The sequence below is a fragment of the Ictalurus furcatus genome, chromosome 3 (genome assembly GCF_023375685.1).
Source record: "Ictalurus furcatus strain D&B chromosome 3, Billie_1.0, whole genome shotgun sequence".
Lineage (NCBI taxonomy): Eukaryota > Metazoa > Chordata > Actinopteri > Siluriformes > Ictaluridae > Ictalurus > Ictalurus furcatus.
In genome coordinates, this window is record NC_071257.1 from 12708603 (window position 1) to 12723038 (window position 14436).

The 14436-nt window shown below is 40.5% G+C and overlaps 3 protein-coding genes across 4 annotated transcripts in view; all 3 read left to right on the forward strand.

The window, feature by feature from the left end:
* The window catches only part of si:ch73-105b23.6 (fibrillin-1), a 31903-nt gene extending 30536 nt beyond the window's left edge, over window positions 1-1367 (forward strand). For both annotated transcript variants that reach the window (XM_053620809.1, XM_053620810.1), the window contains one exon: window positions 489-1367. In XM_053620809.1, coding sequence (XP_053476784.1) covers window positions 489-705 — 217 coding nt within the window. In that variant the 3' untranslated portion in view covers window positions 706-1367. The remainder of the gene's footprint in view (window positions 1-488) is intronic.
* A 3781-nt stretch (window positions 1368-5148) lies between these two features.
* Window positions 5149-10017, forward strand: calm2a (calmodulin 2a (phosphorylase kinase, delta)). Its single transcript, XM_053620811.1, has 6 exons — window positions 5149-5370; window positions 6305-6335; window positions 8147-8290; window positions 8412-8518; window positions 8635-8770; window positions 8938-10017. Exons 1-6 carry the CDS (start codon window positions 5368-5370, stop codon window positions 8964-8966), a joined length of 450 nt encoding a protein of 149 aa, XP_053476786.1. The 5' UTR covers window positions 5149-5367; the 3' UTR covers window positions 8967-10017.
* Window positions 10018-11943: 1926 nt separating this feature from the next.
* stpg4 (sperm-tail PG-rich repeat containing 4) lies at window positions 11944-13247 on the forward strand. The gene is made up of 2 exons (XM_053620812.1): window positions 11944-12288; window positions 12784-13247. Exons 1-2 carry the CDS (start codon window positions 12205-12207, stop codon window positions 13051-13053), a joined length of 354 nt encoding a protein of 117 aa, XP_053476787.1. The 5' UTR covers window positions 11944-12204; the 3' UTR covers window positions 13054-13247.
* Window positions 13248-14436: the final 1189 nt, after the last annotated feature.

A 14436-nucleotide genomic window follows, 5' to 3' on the forward strand; every position in this document is an offset into this window, starting at 1 on the left:
TACTCTTGCAAATTGCTTGCAATTTGGGGACACTTTAATGAACATCAAATTAGTTTTAGTGTTGAATGTGCCACTACTGGCCATATGGAACATTGAACAGGTGTGTGTGTGTGTGTGTGTGTGTGTGTGTGTATACATACATTATATTATTGTGTATATTATTATGTATATATTTATACATACACACATTGCAGATAGAAAAGCAAGCACCATGGGGGAAAACCTGAAACACATTTGCTTTTCATTTGTGACATGAGGACAACTCGCCACATTGAAAAGCAAAAGCTTAAATGGATTGCTCTTACATCAGTTTATCTCTTCATGTGTGTGTGTGTGTGTGTGTGTGTGTGTGTGTGTGTGTGTGTGTGTGTATGTATATATATATATATATATATATATATATATATATATATATATATATATATATATATATATATATGAAGGGTGTAAAATCCTCTTTCTTCCTCTTTCTGTTTTTCCCTGTTAAGAATTCCTCACTTACTGCCAGAATATGTACAGGAGCATTTCAGCTCTCATTTCAACTACAGCAATCCTGCCCTGCACTATAAGAGCCACTGCAGCCCACGTATCCTTGACAACATCACACCCAGAAACAAATCTCACAATCCAGTTTGTCCCATTTCTGCCACCTGCACTCATGACTGCAGCTGTATGTATGTAGAGGAAGAGAAGATAAATATATAAAAGGAAATATCTATAAAATATTAATGACTGCTATATTATTTTTATTTAATTTTTTTTTTTAAACTGTGCACTTCACATGTAAAATCAAATGTAAAATAGATTAATTACACATTCAGGCATGTATTGATGTACTGAATGTTTATAGCTGCATAAAATATCTATATATATGCAATGTTTGTCCATTGACCCTATATAGAATACATTTAAATATACACTCATTTCATTTCATTTCATTTCATTCTTGCAGTTATTGCAATGTTGCAATGTTTTAACCTAATTTCTATTTATTCTGTTGGAAGCATACAGTAAATGCAATTATCATAGACGGTCATTTCAACACGTTTATTTGTTTATTTGGTGTAATTGTGAAAGGGCATTTGCTGATACAGTTAATAATCATAAATGTTATATAAATAAATACATATTTTTGTAGAACATTTCATAAGTTCCTAAAAAAAAAAAAAAGTAAGTATTTTTAAGTAAAATTCAGCTATAAATCTGTATAATCCCTCTTTTCAGAGATATTTTCAGATATTTTCATTGTCAGAGGAAGGAATTTGTGCTTATGTGTGAACAGTGTAAATCAACAGAGTTTATGTAAGTTTCACAAAGTAACGATGGACATGCCTCAGTTTCTAGAACTGGAATTGCTTTTTACTTTATATTGAAAGTTGGATGAAATATTAAAAATAGAAGCTCCAGTGAGAAATCTGTCTTGCACTGTGTATTTTAAACATTTATTGGAGAAATTCACTTAGCTGCTTAGGCTTCCATTATAAGTACATTTGTAATGTTCTTTTCTCATTACACAGAAACGTTCAAATTCTTTTCTGTGACAATCACACATACACAACAGATGCAGTAGGTGGCGATAAGGTTGAAAAATGCTAAAGAGTTCCTTTAAAGATGATTCAATCACGTTGAGCGCAGTTCCCAAATCTGAGCACAGTGTGGCAGCATGCAGCAGTGTTTGTGGAAAGGAGCAGTCAATCTCCTGACACCTGCAACCTCTGCAGCTCTTGGTCTGTTTATGCAGCATGGCTGCACTGAGAGTGTGTGTGCATGTGTGGGAGCATATGTGTGCGTGTGTGGATGGGTGCGTGTGTGTTCTTCCCTGCAAGATTAGATCATCAATAGTTTGCAGTCCTGCACTGCAGAGAAAGTCCCACACAGGGAGAGGGGGTCAAGGGCAGGGCACTGCATGTGCTTACACACATTCCTTCCTTCATACACACACGCACACACACATGAATCCCCCCAGGTCCCGCAGACATCTCTCTTTTGGTTTTTAAATGAAAGACCAGTACTAAGCTCAACCAGTTTGAAGAGCTGTAATAGTACTGAACAGCTTGCTATGTTTACTAGCATGCTACTGGACTTCGCACACTTCAGGCTATCGTTATGGAGCTGTAAAGCCATAAATTTGCTAAGGTCCTGAACAAAGCTCTTTCATGTCACAGAAGATTATCATCTGCATACATCATCTCTGGAAACCTTTGGCCAAATTTTGGTGCTCTATCTGCCGCCTTGTATCCGACATCAGATACTTATTGTACCGTACTGAGCCATTCTGAATGTTAGCCAATGTGGAGAATATTTAGAGAAATAGACACATTTTGTTGGAATATGCATATGGTTTACATACACCTGCTGTTACTAGTTGAAAATTACATAGAAAATGCCATTTAGGAGCTTAAGTGCAGCTATGTCCACTTACAAACAACGGCAAAGTATTGTAGCACAGGCTCATCCAAGACTTGTGAAAACCAACCTGACCCCTGCTCATTGGGAGGCCTCATATATTAAAGATGGCGTGACCTCTGCTTACACTTATGAATCCGAACCTCAGGCATTGACTCCAGCGTCATTTAAGAGCAGCCGCACCTACAAAAGGGGGAAAGGGCATTTAAGAGGCCATACTAAGGTGACCGTGATTAGAGGAACCAGCTTAGAGCTGCTCTCTATCCCAATTCTCAATGCTCCCTCGTATGAGGACACATCAGCAGCATCCTCTGCAGAATGGGGTCACATGCACACTTGAAGGCAGGAATCTGCAATGTCTGACCCTGCCTATCTCCTGGGCTTGCCCTAACCTGAACATTGTCTACTCTGTCTTCTGTATTGTTCTAACGCAAATACAGACTTGTTTCCCGTTGCAGTGGCACATTCAGACATGCCTTCCAAGAGACTAGAGCCTAGCAGAGAACAGAGAAATACATTTGTAGAGCTGAAGAGAGTGAGTCACTTCAGGAACAGAATGTATTTAGAACAGCATAGACATGAACATTTGCCTTTACACTCAAACCCATATACAGTATATTAATCTTCGTGTTTCATCCATGACTATACAAGGATAAGCACATCATACAGTAGAGCTTAATGTATGTGTACTGCATAAAGTCATGCTAGCACATGTTACATAAACTGGGATGAAATGCTGCAATTCTTTACACATCACTAGCCCTTTCATGACCATCTCAGATAGCCTATAAAAAGCACACAACTCAACAGAGACCTGCAAATCCTTGTTCTTTAATGCATATAGGCATAGAAATAGGGACATGTGTATCAAAACACAAAGGGATGTGTACCGTACTCAGAAACAAGTCACTTCAGATCACAGAACTTGGATTCAGGGTTGTATATCCTGGAAATGTATACCAGGAAGGCAATGTTCTAGAAACATCTGACTTATGATCATGATCAATCAGGAAAAAGTCCCCACGGTGCAATGGGGTCCAAAGGACAAAATCCATTACTACTACAATGTAGCTGGTGGATCCAAAAAAGCATTCATGAACTGATTAATCAGCAGGTCCAAGTTAATACGTAATACAAACTATTCAGTTTGCATGAAGACCGTTGTAGATGTTAACACATCACACTGAGATGTCAAACAGTATCTTTTGCATAACTGCATTAACTTATAACAAGAATCTAATGACTTTTACACTTTGTGACTAACATAAAGAGGTTTGTATGATATTTCATTCTTGCATTTCATAATAATATCCATGACCATATTTGAGTGACTGATCTCCACTCTGTAGAAGATGAAGATTAGCGAATACCAGCCTCGCCCTTATGCGTTTATTTCCTATAATGTAATGATAAAACCCCTAGTTTTAGCAGTAGGAAGTTAGAGCTACATTTGAACATGGGTGCGGTGTGAGGTGTAAATGTTGTGCTTCCTGTCTCCGTGAGAAGGAGACTCTGTGGAAAGAGCTTCAATATCTTAACTGAATAAATGCACCTGTGAGCATTTTTACCTGTGAATTATGTGAGCACTGTGATTACACGACTATGGCATGCAATGCACCAGAAACTTTGCTGTTGTCATTTATGCGTGTGTATGAGAATATTGTTTGAATAAAGTGTAAACAGAGCTTAAGGCTGAACTATACGGGGACTGAATGCCTCCTTAGTGTTTACTCTCTCACCTGTTTGGACACTGAGTTCTGTACAGAGACAGGTGGCCGGTGGGTGCGAGAGAGAAATCTGTGCAGTGAAGCATGGAGGTTCACAGCAGCAGATAATGCTGACTCCTCAGAGCACAGTAAGCCCACAGGCCTGCTGCTGCTAGTCCACAGACCACATCTGACACATCACACATCCACACACTCATGTCATGAATGCTTCCGCAATGCCACATAAAATGCTTGCTGGGAATTACCCTAAACCTTGTGTTTTAGTTTGTTTTGGAAGATCAGATTCACATACAGCTTTAAACACTTCATCTCTTTGCTGACATCTGCTCTAGTCCCAGCCCCCACCCCATCACTGACTGCATGGGCAGCATCCCGCAGGCCAGCATTGCCAAATGCAGGAAATTAAAAACTAATTGCACTACACAAACACTGCTTGATTCATTTAATCCAGTACTATAAAGCATTCATCATTTTATGGGCACCCAAATGTGCAGTTTTAGATATTATGCTATGGATATGCATGGATAGCCTCAAGTGTGCAGTCATAATTAATGATCTCAGGCATTTAAGACCTCATAATAATTCATCAGATATCTCTTGTAATTGGTTATTCTTTGGGCATTCTTGCCAAATGTTTGACTAAACATGGGAAATATAAACAGTTTCACATCCTGAGTGTACAGCAGCTTATTTCAACGAGTGGTTTCCCGGACATATGCTGTGAACTGTCCCGCCACGTCCATGTAGCGTGTGTGCTGTGGCTGGGGCGCTTCATGCAGCCTATAGACTGACTCTGCATGCACCACCGAAGCTCCGCGCGAGTGACGCATTGCAGGTACGAGCGCACCAATCAGGAGCGTCTTTTGCTCACTACAACGTGCTGTGCTGCGCCCGACGCATCACTCAATAGCAGAATGTATAAGTCCGCCGGGAGCTAGTTCCCACTCTAAACGCACACCTGTGCTTCCTTTTTCGCACACGTTTATCTCTAAGATTACGCGAAATCACCTGGAATTCAAGCTGAACCTTACTGCATCGTTAAACTCCGAAAACGTGAGCGTTTGCGCCCATCCTTTGTGGTCCAGAAGGAAGTGTGCTGGCGGACGCAGCGAGAACTGGGAGGAGTTTCAAAGCGACCATTAAAGGCGCGCCAGGCACTCTTCTATTGCATCCTGTTTATTTGCCAGCTGCGAACCCCTTGGACTTGTGGAACTACATTTCATTAAACAGCGCGATGGTAAGTTATACTGGCGTTACCCTAATGCTACAATATAGTTTCGTGTAAAATGATACAATTCTCATATTGTCTTTCAGAAACTATATATATATATATATATATATATATATAAAATTCCCCCCCCTTCTCATTTGGTCATTTCGTTTAGAATAACTGCTACATGTTGCGCGCGCGCAAAAAAAGAAAAAAAAATCATCATTTCTGTTTCCACGGTGCTAATGTTGTACAAGTAGACGGTTTGACCTTTTTTGTAAGGCAATTGTATATTGTTCTAGACAAGCATGCTTGTTTTTTAATTTTATTTTAACCTGCAGCATTGAGCAGACTGCGCTTCCCTCACCTACACAGGTTATTAAAATCTGGGTGTATAATGTGTATATGTAATAGCCTATTAATTGTATTGTGTACAGTGTAACGGATTTACAAAATGTCATCCGTAATGATCGCGGTTATAATTTTCTGGCCACTGACGCATTGCTGTGCAGTCTTGCTTGCTTTTATTGTAGCGTATGGGCGGTCATACAGCTTTTTAAGCGTGTAGATTAATTATGTGAACTTGTCTTGGATGTCTGTAGCATCCTGCAGACATTTGTAGTAGTGAATAAAGCCCTCCTGACCGGAGGAGTGTTACTGCGCCACTGGCTGCAGCAGACTGCGCTGTTTTCCGGCGCGGTTCCAGTTAACGAGCGCGTCACGTCCAGGACTCGATCCCTAACTCGTCTGTTATTCTCAGCGTCTTGGATATGTCGTTTACTAGCGCGAAATATTAACTAACTGCCGTCCACAGCGTGGGTAGTACACTCTATACTTAATAGGGATCCTTTTTTAAATTTATTATTATTATTATATAATTGAGCCCCTTGGAAAGGTTGTGATTTTAATCTGAAGCGGGTTTAACCATATAGTTTTTCTCTCTCTTTTTTCCCCCCTTCAGGCCGACCAGCTGACAGAGGAGCAGATTGCCGGTAAGCGTTTTGCCGTCGCACACGTGGCTGCTGCTGTGGATCTCCGTGCTTTTCCTCTCTTTCTGTCCTCCACCCCTCCCTCTCTCTCTCTCCCTCTCTGCGTTGGATTTATGCTTTTCCCTTTTATGGCAGTGCCTTAAATGAATGGATGAGCTGCAACTGCTGCAGTGATGACGGTGCCCTGTAAACACTCCGAGAAAGGAGTCTCTTCCTGTACTTTTATCTTTTTATTATTTTTTTTATATTTAGTGTTTTTAATATCGAGCACACATTGGACTGTAGGAGAGCAGGTTGAAGAATGGCTAGGGTGTGTCCGCTTATAGTGTCTTCTCTGGAAATGTTACTCCTATTTCGTTTGAACGAGATGACTTCGTTTTTCTTGCAGCGCTCATCTCGCCGAGTAATATTTGGATTGTTAGAGTAGCAGCTTATCAAGTCTGAACTTTTTCTTGTTCAAATGCAAGTCGTCAAGGCACTTGGTGTTGTATTTTTTAAATTTTTTTGTAAGTGGCATGCCAGGCATTTTTGGCCCTAATTGGCTGTATGAGAGAGATGCCTTCGCCCAAAATATTAACTTGGAATACTCGGTCGTCTGTGTCTGTGCTATACGTTGTGGCCTTTTAAGGCTTCGTCTTATCAGGTCCATCGTTCAAGCAGCTAATTGGGAATGAAGGATGGTCGTGGTGGAAAATCTACACCAAAAAAAGCATCATTTGGGTTGCAGTGGTCTGTCTCCATAGTGACGGTGAAGTCAGGGTGGGTTGCCTGTTGGGACATGGCCACAAATGTTGGTGCGTGACCCAGGAGATGTTGTGAGGTCACAGCTGTGTTTCCATGTTGCTTAGTAAGGTTAAAAAAAAAAGTGGGTGGGGAGGAAAATCGTGGACCTGTGAGGTCACAAAACAATATCCTGTCAGTTCAGTGAAATTAGGTTCTGGATTTATATGGTCCAAGGTTCAATGGCTTGTCTCCATAGGAACAGAGTGAGGTCACCCTGACCATTGAACTAGGGTTGGTGCTGTACAGAAGAATGAGGTGATCTTTTGGTTATGACTTATTGCGAAGATTCTCTGAAGCGGTGGAGTTGCGGTTCAGCACTCAGACCTGCGCCGAGTTGTTGAAGCCAGCCTTGTTGCTGTATGTTCATCTTAGGTGGGGGACTGCCTTCTCATGATAGGGAAATCCAATAAGTAACATTTAGTTACACAATTGGCCCAGCAGTAATGGTTGCTTGTTGCATAACACCAATTTTTGCAGTGATGTTTCATTGCTATGAGGCAGAGTTGCAAGTGTTGGATTTTGTTCCCCACCCTCCACCGTAGGCATGCACTAGTGTGTGACTAATGCATGTTGAAACTGGAGGTGGAGGTTATGGTTATCGTAGTGCTGAGATGCTGCCTTATGCCACAGATTGTTATGGCTCATGCTGTGACTTCAGCTCCATCAGCTTTCTCCACTCCTGCTACTCCTTGCTGTATGTGTCTGTCGTCTGTGTACTGTCTGACTCCTTCAACCTGTCCAAATATTCTCCTAGATTAATGACCAGAATTATAAACTAAGCTGCTGATTGGAGTACTGGTGCACTCAGTGTGTTGTTGCATTTGGATGAGAACTATAGTGTTTGGCACGTTTTACCACTGTTAAAGTACTCTTTAATGGAATGTATTGATTTTGCTCTGGCCAGTTTTAGTTACTTGTCAGGTACAAGTATGCTGACAAACCTTTCCTAATGAGCTGGGCTTACCTCTGTGTTTTGTATGTATTTGAGAGTTTAGACTTGTTTTTTTTTTCTGTCCTTTTCCTGTCTGCAGAGTTCAAAGAGGCATTCTCACTCTTTGACAAGGATGGAGATGGCACCATTACGACCAAAGAGTTGGGTACTGTCATGCGCTCTCTTGGCCAGAACCCAACAGAGGCTGAGCTGCAGGACATGATTAATGAAGTAGATGCTGATGGTAAATATACATATATTTTTTACACATACACTAACGCACACGCACACACGTCCCCTTTGGTCTTTTTGGTCATCTTGAACCAAAAGCGCTTGGTGGTTTTTATAACTGCTCCTCTTCATAGGAAATGGGACGATAGACTTCCCTGAGTTCCTGACTATGATGGCAAGGAAGATGAAGGACACAGACAGCGAGGAGGAGATCAGAGAAGCATTCCGTGTCTTCGATAAGGTAAAGGGTTTTTTTTGTTAGTGTTTTTGTTTTTTAAACCCTGGAAGCAAAACGAGTGAGCAGTACTGGTTAATCACCCGAGAGCCCTCTGTGACCCAGAATTCTCTCTGTTCTAGGACGGGAACGGATACATCAGTGCTGCTGAGCTGCGTCATGTGATGACGAACCTGGGAGAGAAGTTAACTGATGAGGAGGTCGACGAGATGATCAGAGAAGCAGACATTGATGGAGACGGGCAGGTGAACTATGAAGGTGAGTCTGACTTCACACCTGTGGTGAGTCATGGACAAGAAGCTTTCTGTAGAACACTGTTGCTGATTCACTTAGATGTACAATGTGTACATATAATCTGGCAATGCGTGTTCTGTAGAGACTAATAACTTGTATAATTATATATATTTTTTCTGTCTCCTCCACAGAGTTTGTACAGATGATGACGGCAAAGTGAAAGCCCTGTACAGATCCTCTCTCTCTTTCTCTCCTATAAATAATTTGCCTTTTTTTCGTTTAATTTATCTGTAAAACGTTAAGTCCCCCCTCTTCCTCCCGGCTGTCCAAAGGAACTGCATGTAAACTGCATAGGATCTAACTCCTCATGTCCCTTTCTTTTGCTGTCATCGTGTTTTTTGGAGTGACGGTGCGGTTACACGATCAGGTGCTTGTTGCGGCGATTCGGGGGCGGTGGCGCGCAAAACCCTGCACGTCACATCTGTCTGCCCCCCACCCGATGCGTAGCAAGAGCAGAGACCTGTCAGCTGGCTTGCCATTCGGCAACAACGTTGACGGGGCAACAATGTAGAGGAGTAACTCTGCATGGACTATGGACAAAGTATATAATATATGAAATTTATCAGCATTGCACTACTGCAAAATGGAAAAAAATATATATTAAAAAAAAACAAAAAAAACAACACGGGTGTATCTTCTAGATACTCGTACATAAACTCTTTTTGTATCTGCTGTTCTGTACCAGAGAACTTGTTTGAATCTTATGATGCTTTTTAATGGTTTATTCACTTTCACTTTTGTTTTCTTTCTCTCTTTTTTTTTCTTTCTTTTTTTTTCCTTTTTTTTTTTTTAAAACAGCTTAACATCATTGTCATGCCTCAAATAATCCATTCCAAGTTGTATATTTTTGTTTTCCAATAAAATTTACAACCCAGAATTGAAAGGTTTCCTTGTTTGTAGAGCATCCTTAAGCCCTTGAGAACTCGAAGCTCTTCAGTATGTTGGCCGTTATGCATCCCTGAACTGATTATTATTTTACTTTTAGGTTGTTTTTTTTCTGTTTGTTTTGTTTTTAAGTAGTAGTTTCAATCCACTTACATCAACCAGAATGTTTACAATTATTGTAGTAATTGTTCATTTGTAAATCATCATACAATGTATCTCTGAGTCAACTGGTCAAATTACTATGTGTAATCACAGGATAGGATTGAGGGTACGGCCTCCTTGTCAAAGCAAAATAAACGTTCATTAAAGTACTCTTAAAAGACAAACCTGGTACACGTCATCCTTTTGTGTTTTGCTCCTTTTGTTTTGACAACACCAAAAGGTGGATGTAACTTGTGGAAACCCTTGGATTATTAACCGAATCAATCAGATTTCAGGTGGAATTTTTCAGTTACAGCAGAAATTCATTTGACCAAGACCTTTCAACATTTTCTCCTTCTGCTCCACATAGAACATTTTATAATTAAATGGGAATGGATATTTACTCATATGTGGTCTTGGGAAGTATCTAAGCTGATGAAGGCTGATAAAACTCAATGAATTTATATTATATTAAGGGGATATTCTTTGCCCAAACAACTGCAACTTCTTCACTTGTAGTGGAAACTACAGAGGATCTAAAATGGCAACAATGCCACAAGGGCACTAAAACAGCATGCGCTTTGGGGCCCTTAGTTGTTTGTGTGTGTGTTTATGTTCATTGCTACAAGAAAAAGGGTGACTACAGTGTAGGGCAATAAGAGCTCACTGTAGCTACTTGGTCACAAGTGTTACATGTAGCTTAGCAACAGAGTAGAACATTCTGCCTCAAACTCCCAGAGAAGCTAGTGGAAGAGAGATGATGCAAGTGGAAGAGAGATGAGCACAGTGCATCCTCGTGGGTCTAGTGCACCAAATTAACACACACATTGATTACTGCATTATGTTACATGTTGCTACAAGAACCAATATGGTTTAAAAGTTTTCTAATCAATATTAACCAAGAGAAATATGAATTGAATCAATAGAACAATAGTATGTCTACTAATATGTCTACTGAACATATTGTGACAAAACATTATATTGTGGTATAATCTGTTAAAAATAAAAGAATTCCGGCATTAGGAAGTGTCACATTATAGATTTTGCTCTGTTATAGGATTGTACCTAATTAACAAAGTCGATAGGGATTGGCTTGTGTTTCAGATTACATCACCCTACATTACAACGCCCTCCACTAATATTGGCACCCTTGGTAAATATGAGCAAAAAATGTCTTTGTTAAATATAGGTGTGCAACAATTATTAGAACCCTTTTAGTCAATACTTTGTACTTCCTCCCTTTGCCAAGATAACAGCTCTGAGTCTTCTCCTATAATGCCTGATAAGGTTGGAGAATACATGGCAAGGAATCTGAGACCATTACTCCATACAGAATCTCTCCAGATCCTTTAAATATCGAGGTCCATGCTGGTGGACTCTCATCTTCAGTTCACCCCACAGGTTTTCTATGGGTTTCAAGTCAGGGGACTGGGATGGTCATTTTGTGGTCAGTAAACCATTTTTGTGTTTTGGATCACTGTCCTCTTGGAAGATCCAACCACGGCCCATTTTAAGCTTTCTGGGAGAGGCAGTCAGGTTTTCATTTAATTTCTGTTGATAATATCAAAAGATCAAAAGGTTAAACAATAAAGACACATTTGACAGCCTTCATATTTATCAAGGGTGCCAATATTAGTGGAGGGCACTGTATATGTGATGACATCCATCAATCTATCAATTTTCTATACCATTTATCATTACTGGGTCACGGGGAGCCTATCCAGGGAGCATGGGGCACAAGGCGGGGTACACCCTGGACAGGGTGACAATCCATTGCAGGGCACAATCACATACACCCTCACACACCCATTCATACACTATGTACACTTTGGACATGCCAATCAGCCTACCATGCATGTCTTTGGACTGGGGGAGGAAACCAGAGTACCCAGAAGAAACCCCCACAGCACAGGGAGAACACGCAAACTCCACACACACAGGGCTGCAGTGGGAATCGAACCCCCGACCCTGGAGGTGTGAGGTAGATGTACATTAGAACATGGTTCCAAAAATTGTCCATGCACATGCACATCCAGTGGCTTTATTAATAGTTAAACACCTGCTGACTATTTTCTGTACCTATGCAACGGTTACGGGTGAGAGGAAGGTGTCGCTTTCGTGCCATGACAAAGATCCCCAGTGTTGCGGAAAGAGCTGGAGCCATGACAGGAAAAAGGCACAGCAAGGTTACAAAAATGATAAGAGACATCCCTCATCACAGCAATAAAGGAGCAAAGACGGTAGGTTTCATGTTCAACAGCTTCAGTGTGGGTAGGCTTTTTATTATGTTACAGGGCAAGCTTTGAAAGGCTTTGGTACAGTTGTAAACAAAAATCCTTTGACTGAGATGCTTAGTGTCTGGCGGTTCTGACATGTTTCTTCAGAGTCATGAGAAAGAACTGACTGATGAGAGAAATCTGACTGACCGAAGTGGTTGGTGGAAGGACACAGTTAAGGTAGGTCATATCTTGTACTCCTGCAACATACTAGTCCCATTGAATGAAGTGACAAGGTTTAATTCAGAGCCATCTTACTATGCAACAGGGCTACCCAATAAATTGTTTATTAATTGATATTGGTGTTTGTGATACTTAAATTGCATAAAGTATGTAAATGCACCATTTACGAATAACTAAATCATTTATGTTTAGGGCAACCTCAAAAATACAAGATAATGTTTGTTCTCAATCAAACCATTTTGCATGCTCCAATATATTTTCTGAAAATAATGCTGTAGGCATGTCACATCAACTGTTCATGAGTGCAAACCATATCTTAGTTATACTACTACGTAGACGTAGAATTACAATATTGTGGACTAATTTGTTTATATCTGCTACAATATGTCCCTCAGCCATCAGTTATCAGTGTCAGATTTTTCTTTCAGCCTAGAGTTTCATATACATGTATGCAATAATGCTTTTTTGTCACACTCCATCCTTCTTTTCCAGAACACGCCATACCCTGGCAGTTACCACATTCGTGATTTCATAGAGGAGGCAAGCCTCAGTCCTGTGAGAATGACCTATGGGTTTATGGACACAGGCCGCAACAGCCGGACTGTGTGTATGCGGAGCGGGACCATGCTCCTGCCAGGAGCTTACAGCTTCACTGACTGTACTCAAGAAGCTCTCCGACGTCGAGCATCCTACTCCTTTAAGAGCTGCCCAAGACCCGACAAGAACACCCTGGGCATCCGGGATAAAGTGGGTTACAGTTAAGCAGTATACAGTATTTTCTTCATGGATTAATAATATTACTACATAGTCGTATACATTGTTGTTCGCATTAAAATGAACGCTGTTTAGGATGTGATCGTGTATTTTCCAGGACATAGACCTCTCTCCATGCCATTATAATGTGACTGCGAAGCTTGTCCCCAAATTACCTTGCAAGTACGGAGGTGTTTTTGAACTCCTGCACGTTTGTCATTTTATACTACACCCTGTAAAAGTGAGATGGCATTTCCTCTACTTTAGACCTAGCTTCCTCCTTAATCTTGGATAGTTTAAGGATTTTGCTTATTTCTTCACCATCCAAATTTGCTTTCAACCTTTCATTCCTACCACCTCTTACCTTACTGTGCCACATTCTCCAACATGTATCTCCTTTTCTCTTGTTACAGGCATGCTATGTTCCGATCAGCCACGCAACGCCTTATCTTCCTTCCTGTAAGTCACTATGAGAACGGGTGTGTTTATTCAAGAGTGGCAATATATATAGGATATACTTTTGCTTCGTTTTTTTTTCTGAATGATAAGTCTCACAATGTGTGGTGCTACACTATGCTGATTGCAACATGCTGATTGTATATGTGAGGCAGACTGGCAGCTGTTGTAATGCTGACAGATGAGTGAGAGATGAGTGAAAGTCACCTATTGGGTGTCATCAGGGTGGATGTTAGGGCTTTGTTTGGTTTCAACAGGGTATCATCTCATGGAAGACATGCGGCCTGTCAAAGGTTAAGCAGCAAAGCTTTTTTTTTTTTAAATTAATATTAGAATGTTGAGAGCTCAGTATACAGCTATATTTCTTTAATGTTGTCTGTAGACATAACAGTGTCTCAGATGCTTCAATAGAAGCATTCGAACATGTTTTCAAAAATTTTGCATAGTTGCTGAAACTGAAATGGTTAGGTCATAATCCTAATCAAGGACCACCAAGTAACACTTTGGTGTTATTACCATATTACCATATTACATATTACCAGCAGTGACAGCTGGTCAGGATATTGAATGGGAGAGCTAAAACAAATTTTCAGTAACTCTGCATTACAATTATATAATGATTAGGGTTGTGCAACATCATATAGATATATGTCATATAGGCATGAAACTACTTTACGACCAAAAAAACCAACAAGATCTATCTCAAACCCTGTCTTCATCGACCTCACTTGGTGCATAGGTTTTAAAGACCATTGGCGGTGCTGTGGATTTGGTTCCATCCAAAGTAAAAACAAAAACAAAAATATCTATCTATCTATCTATCTATCTATCTATCTATCTAATTAGTTAGTTAGTTATCTATCTATATATCTATTTATCTTGGGGGGAAGGGGGGGGTATGGGGTGGGTTGGCGCTTAGCCTCTCTAGCCCATTTA

Bases quoted from the DNA above. Each gene is read 5' to 3' on its own strand.
- calm2a (XM_053620811.1), top strand. The intron at 8,519-8,634 runs GTAAAGGGTTTT...TCTCTGTTCTAG, and splicing joins CATTCCGTGTCTTCGATAAG to GACGGGAACGGATACATCAG. The intron at 8,771-8,937 runs GTGAGTCTGACT...TCTCCTCCACAG, and splicing joins CGGGCAGGTGAACTATGAAG to AGTTTGTACAGATGATGACG.
- stpg4 (XM_053620812.1), top strand. From the start codon at position 12,205: ATGTTTCTTCAGAGTCATGAGAAAGAACTGACTGATGAGAGAAATCTG. The intron at 12,289-12,783 runs GTAGGTCATATC...CTTCTTTTCCAG, and splicing joins GGTGGAAGGACACAGTTAAG to AACACGCCATACCCTGGCAG.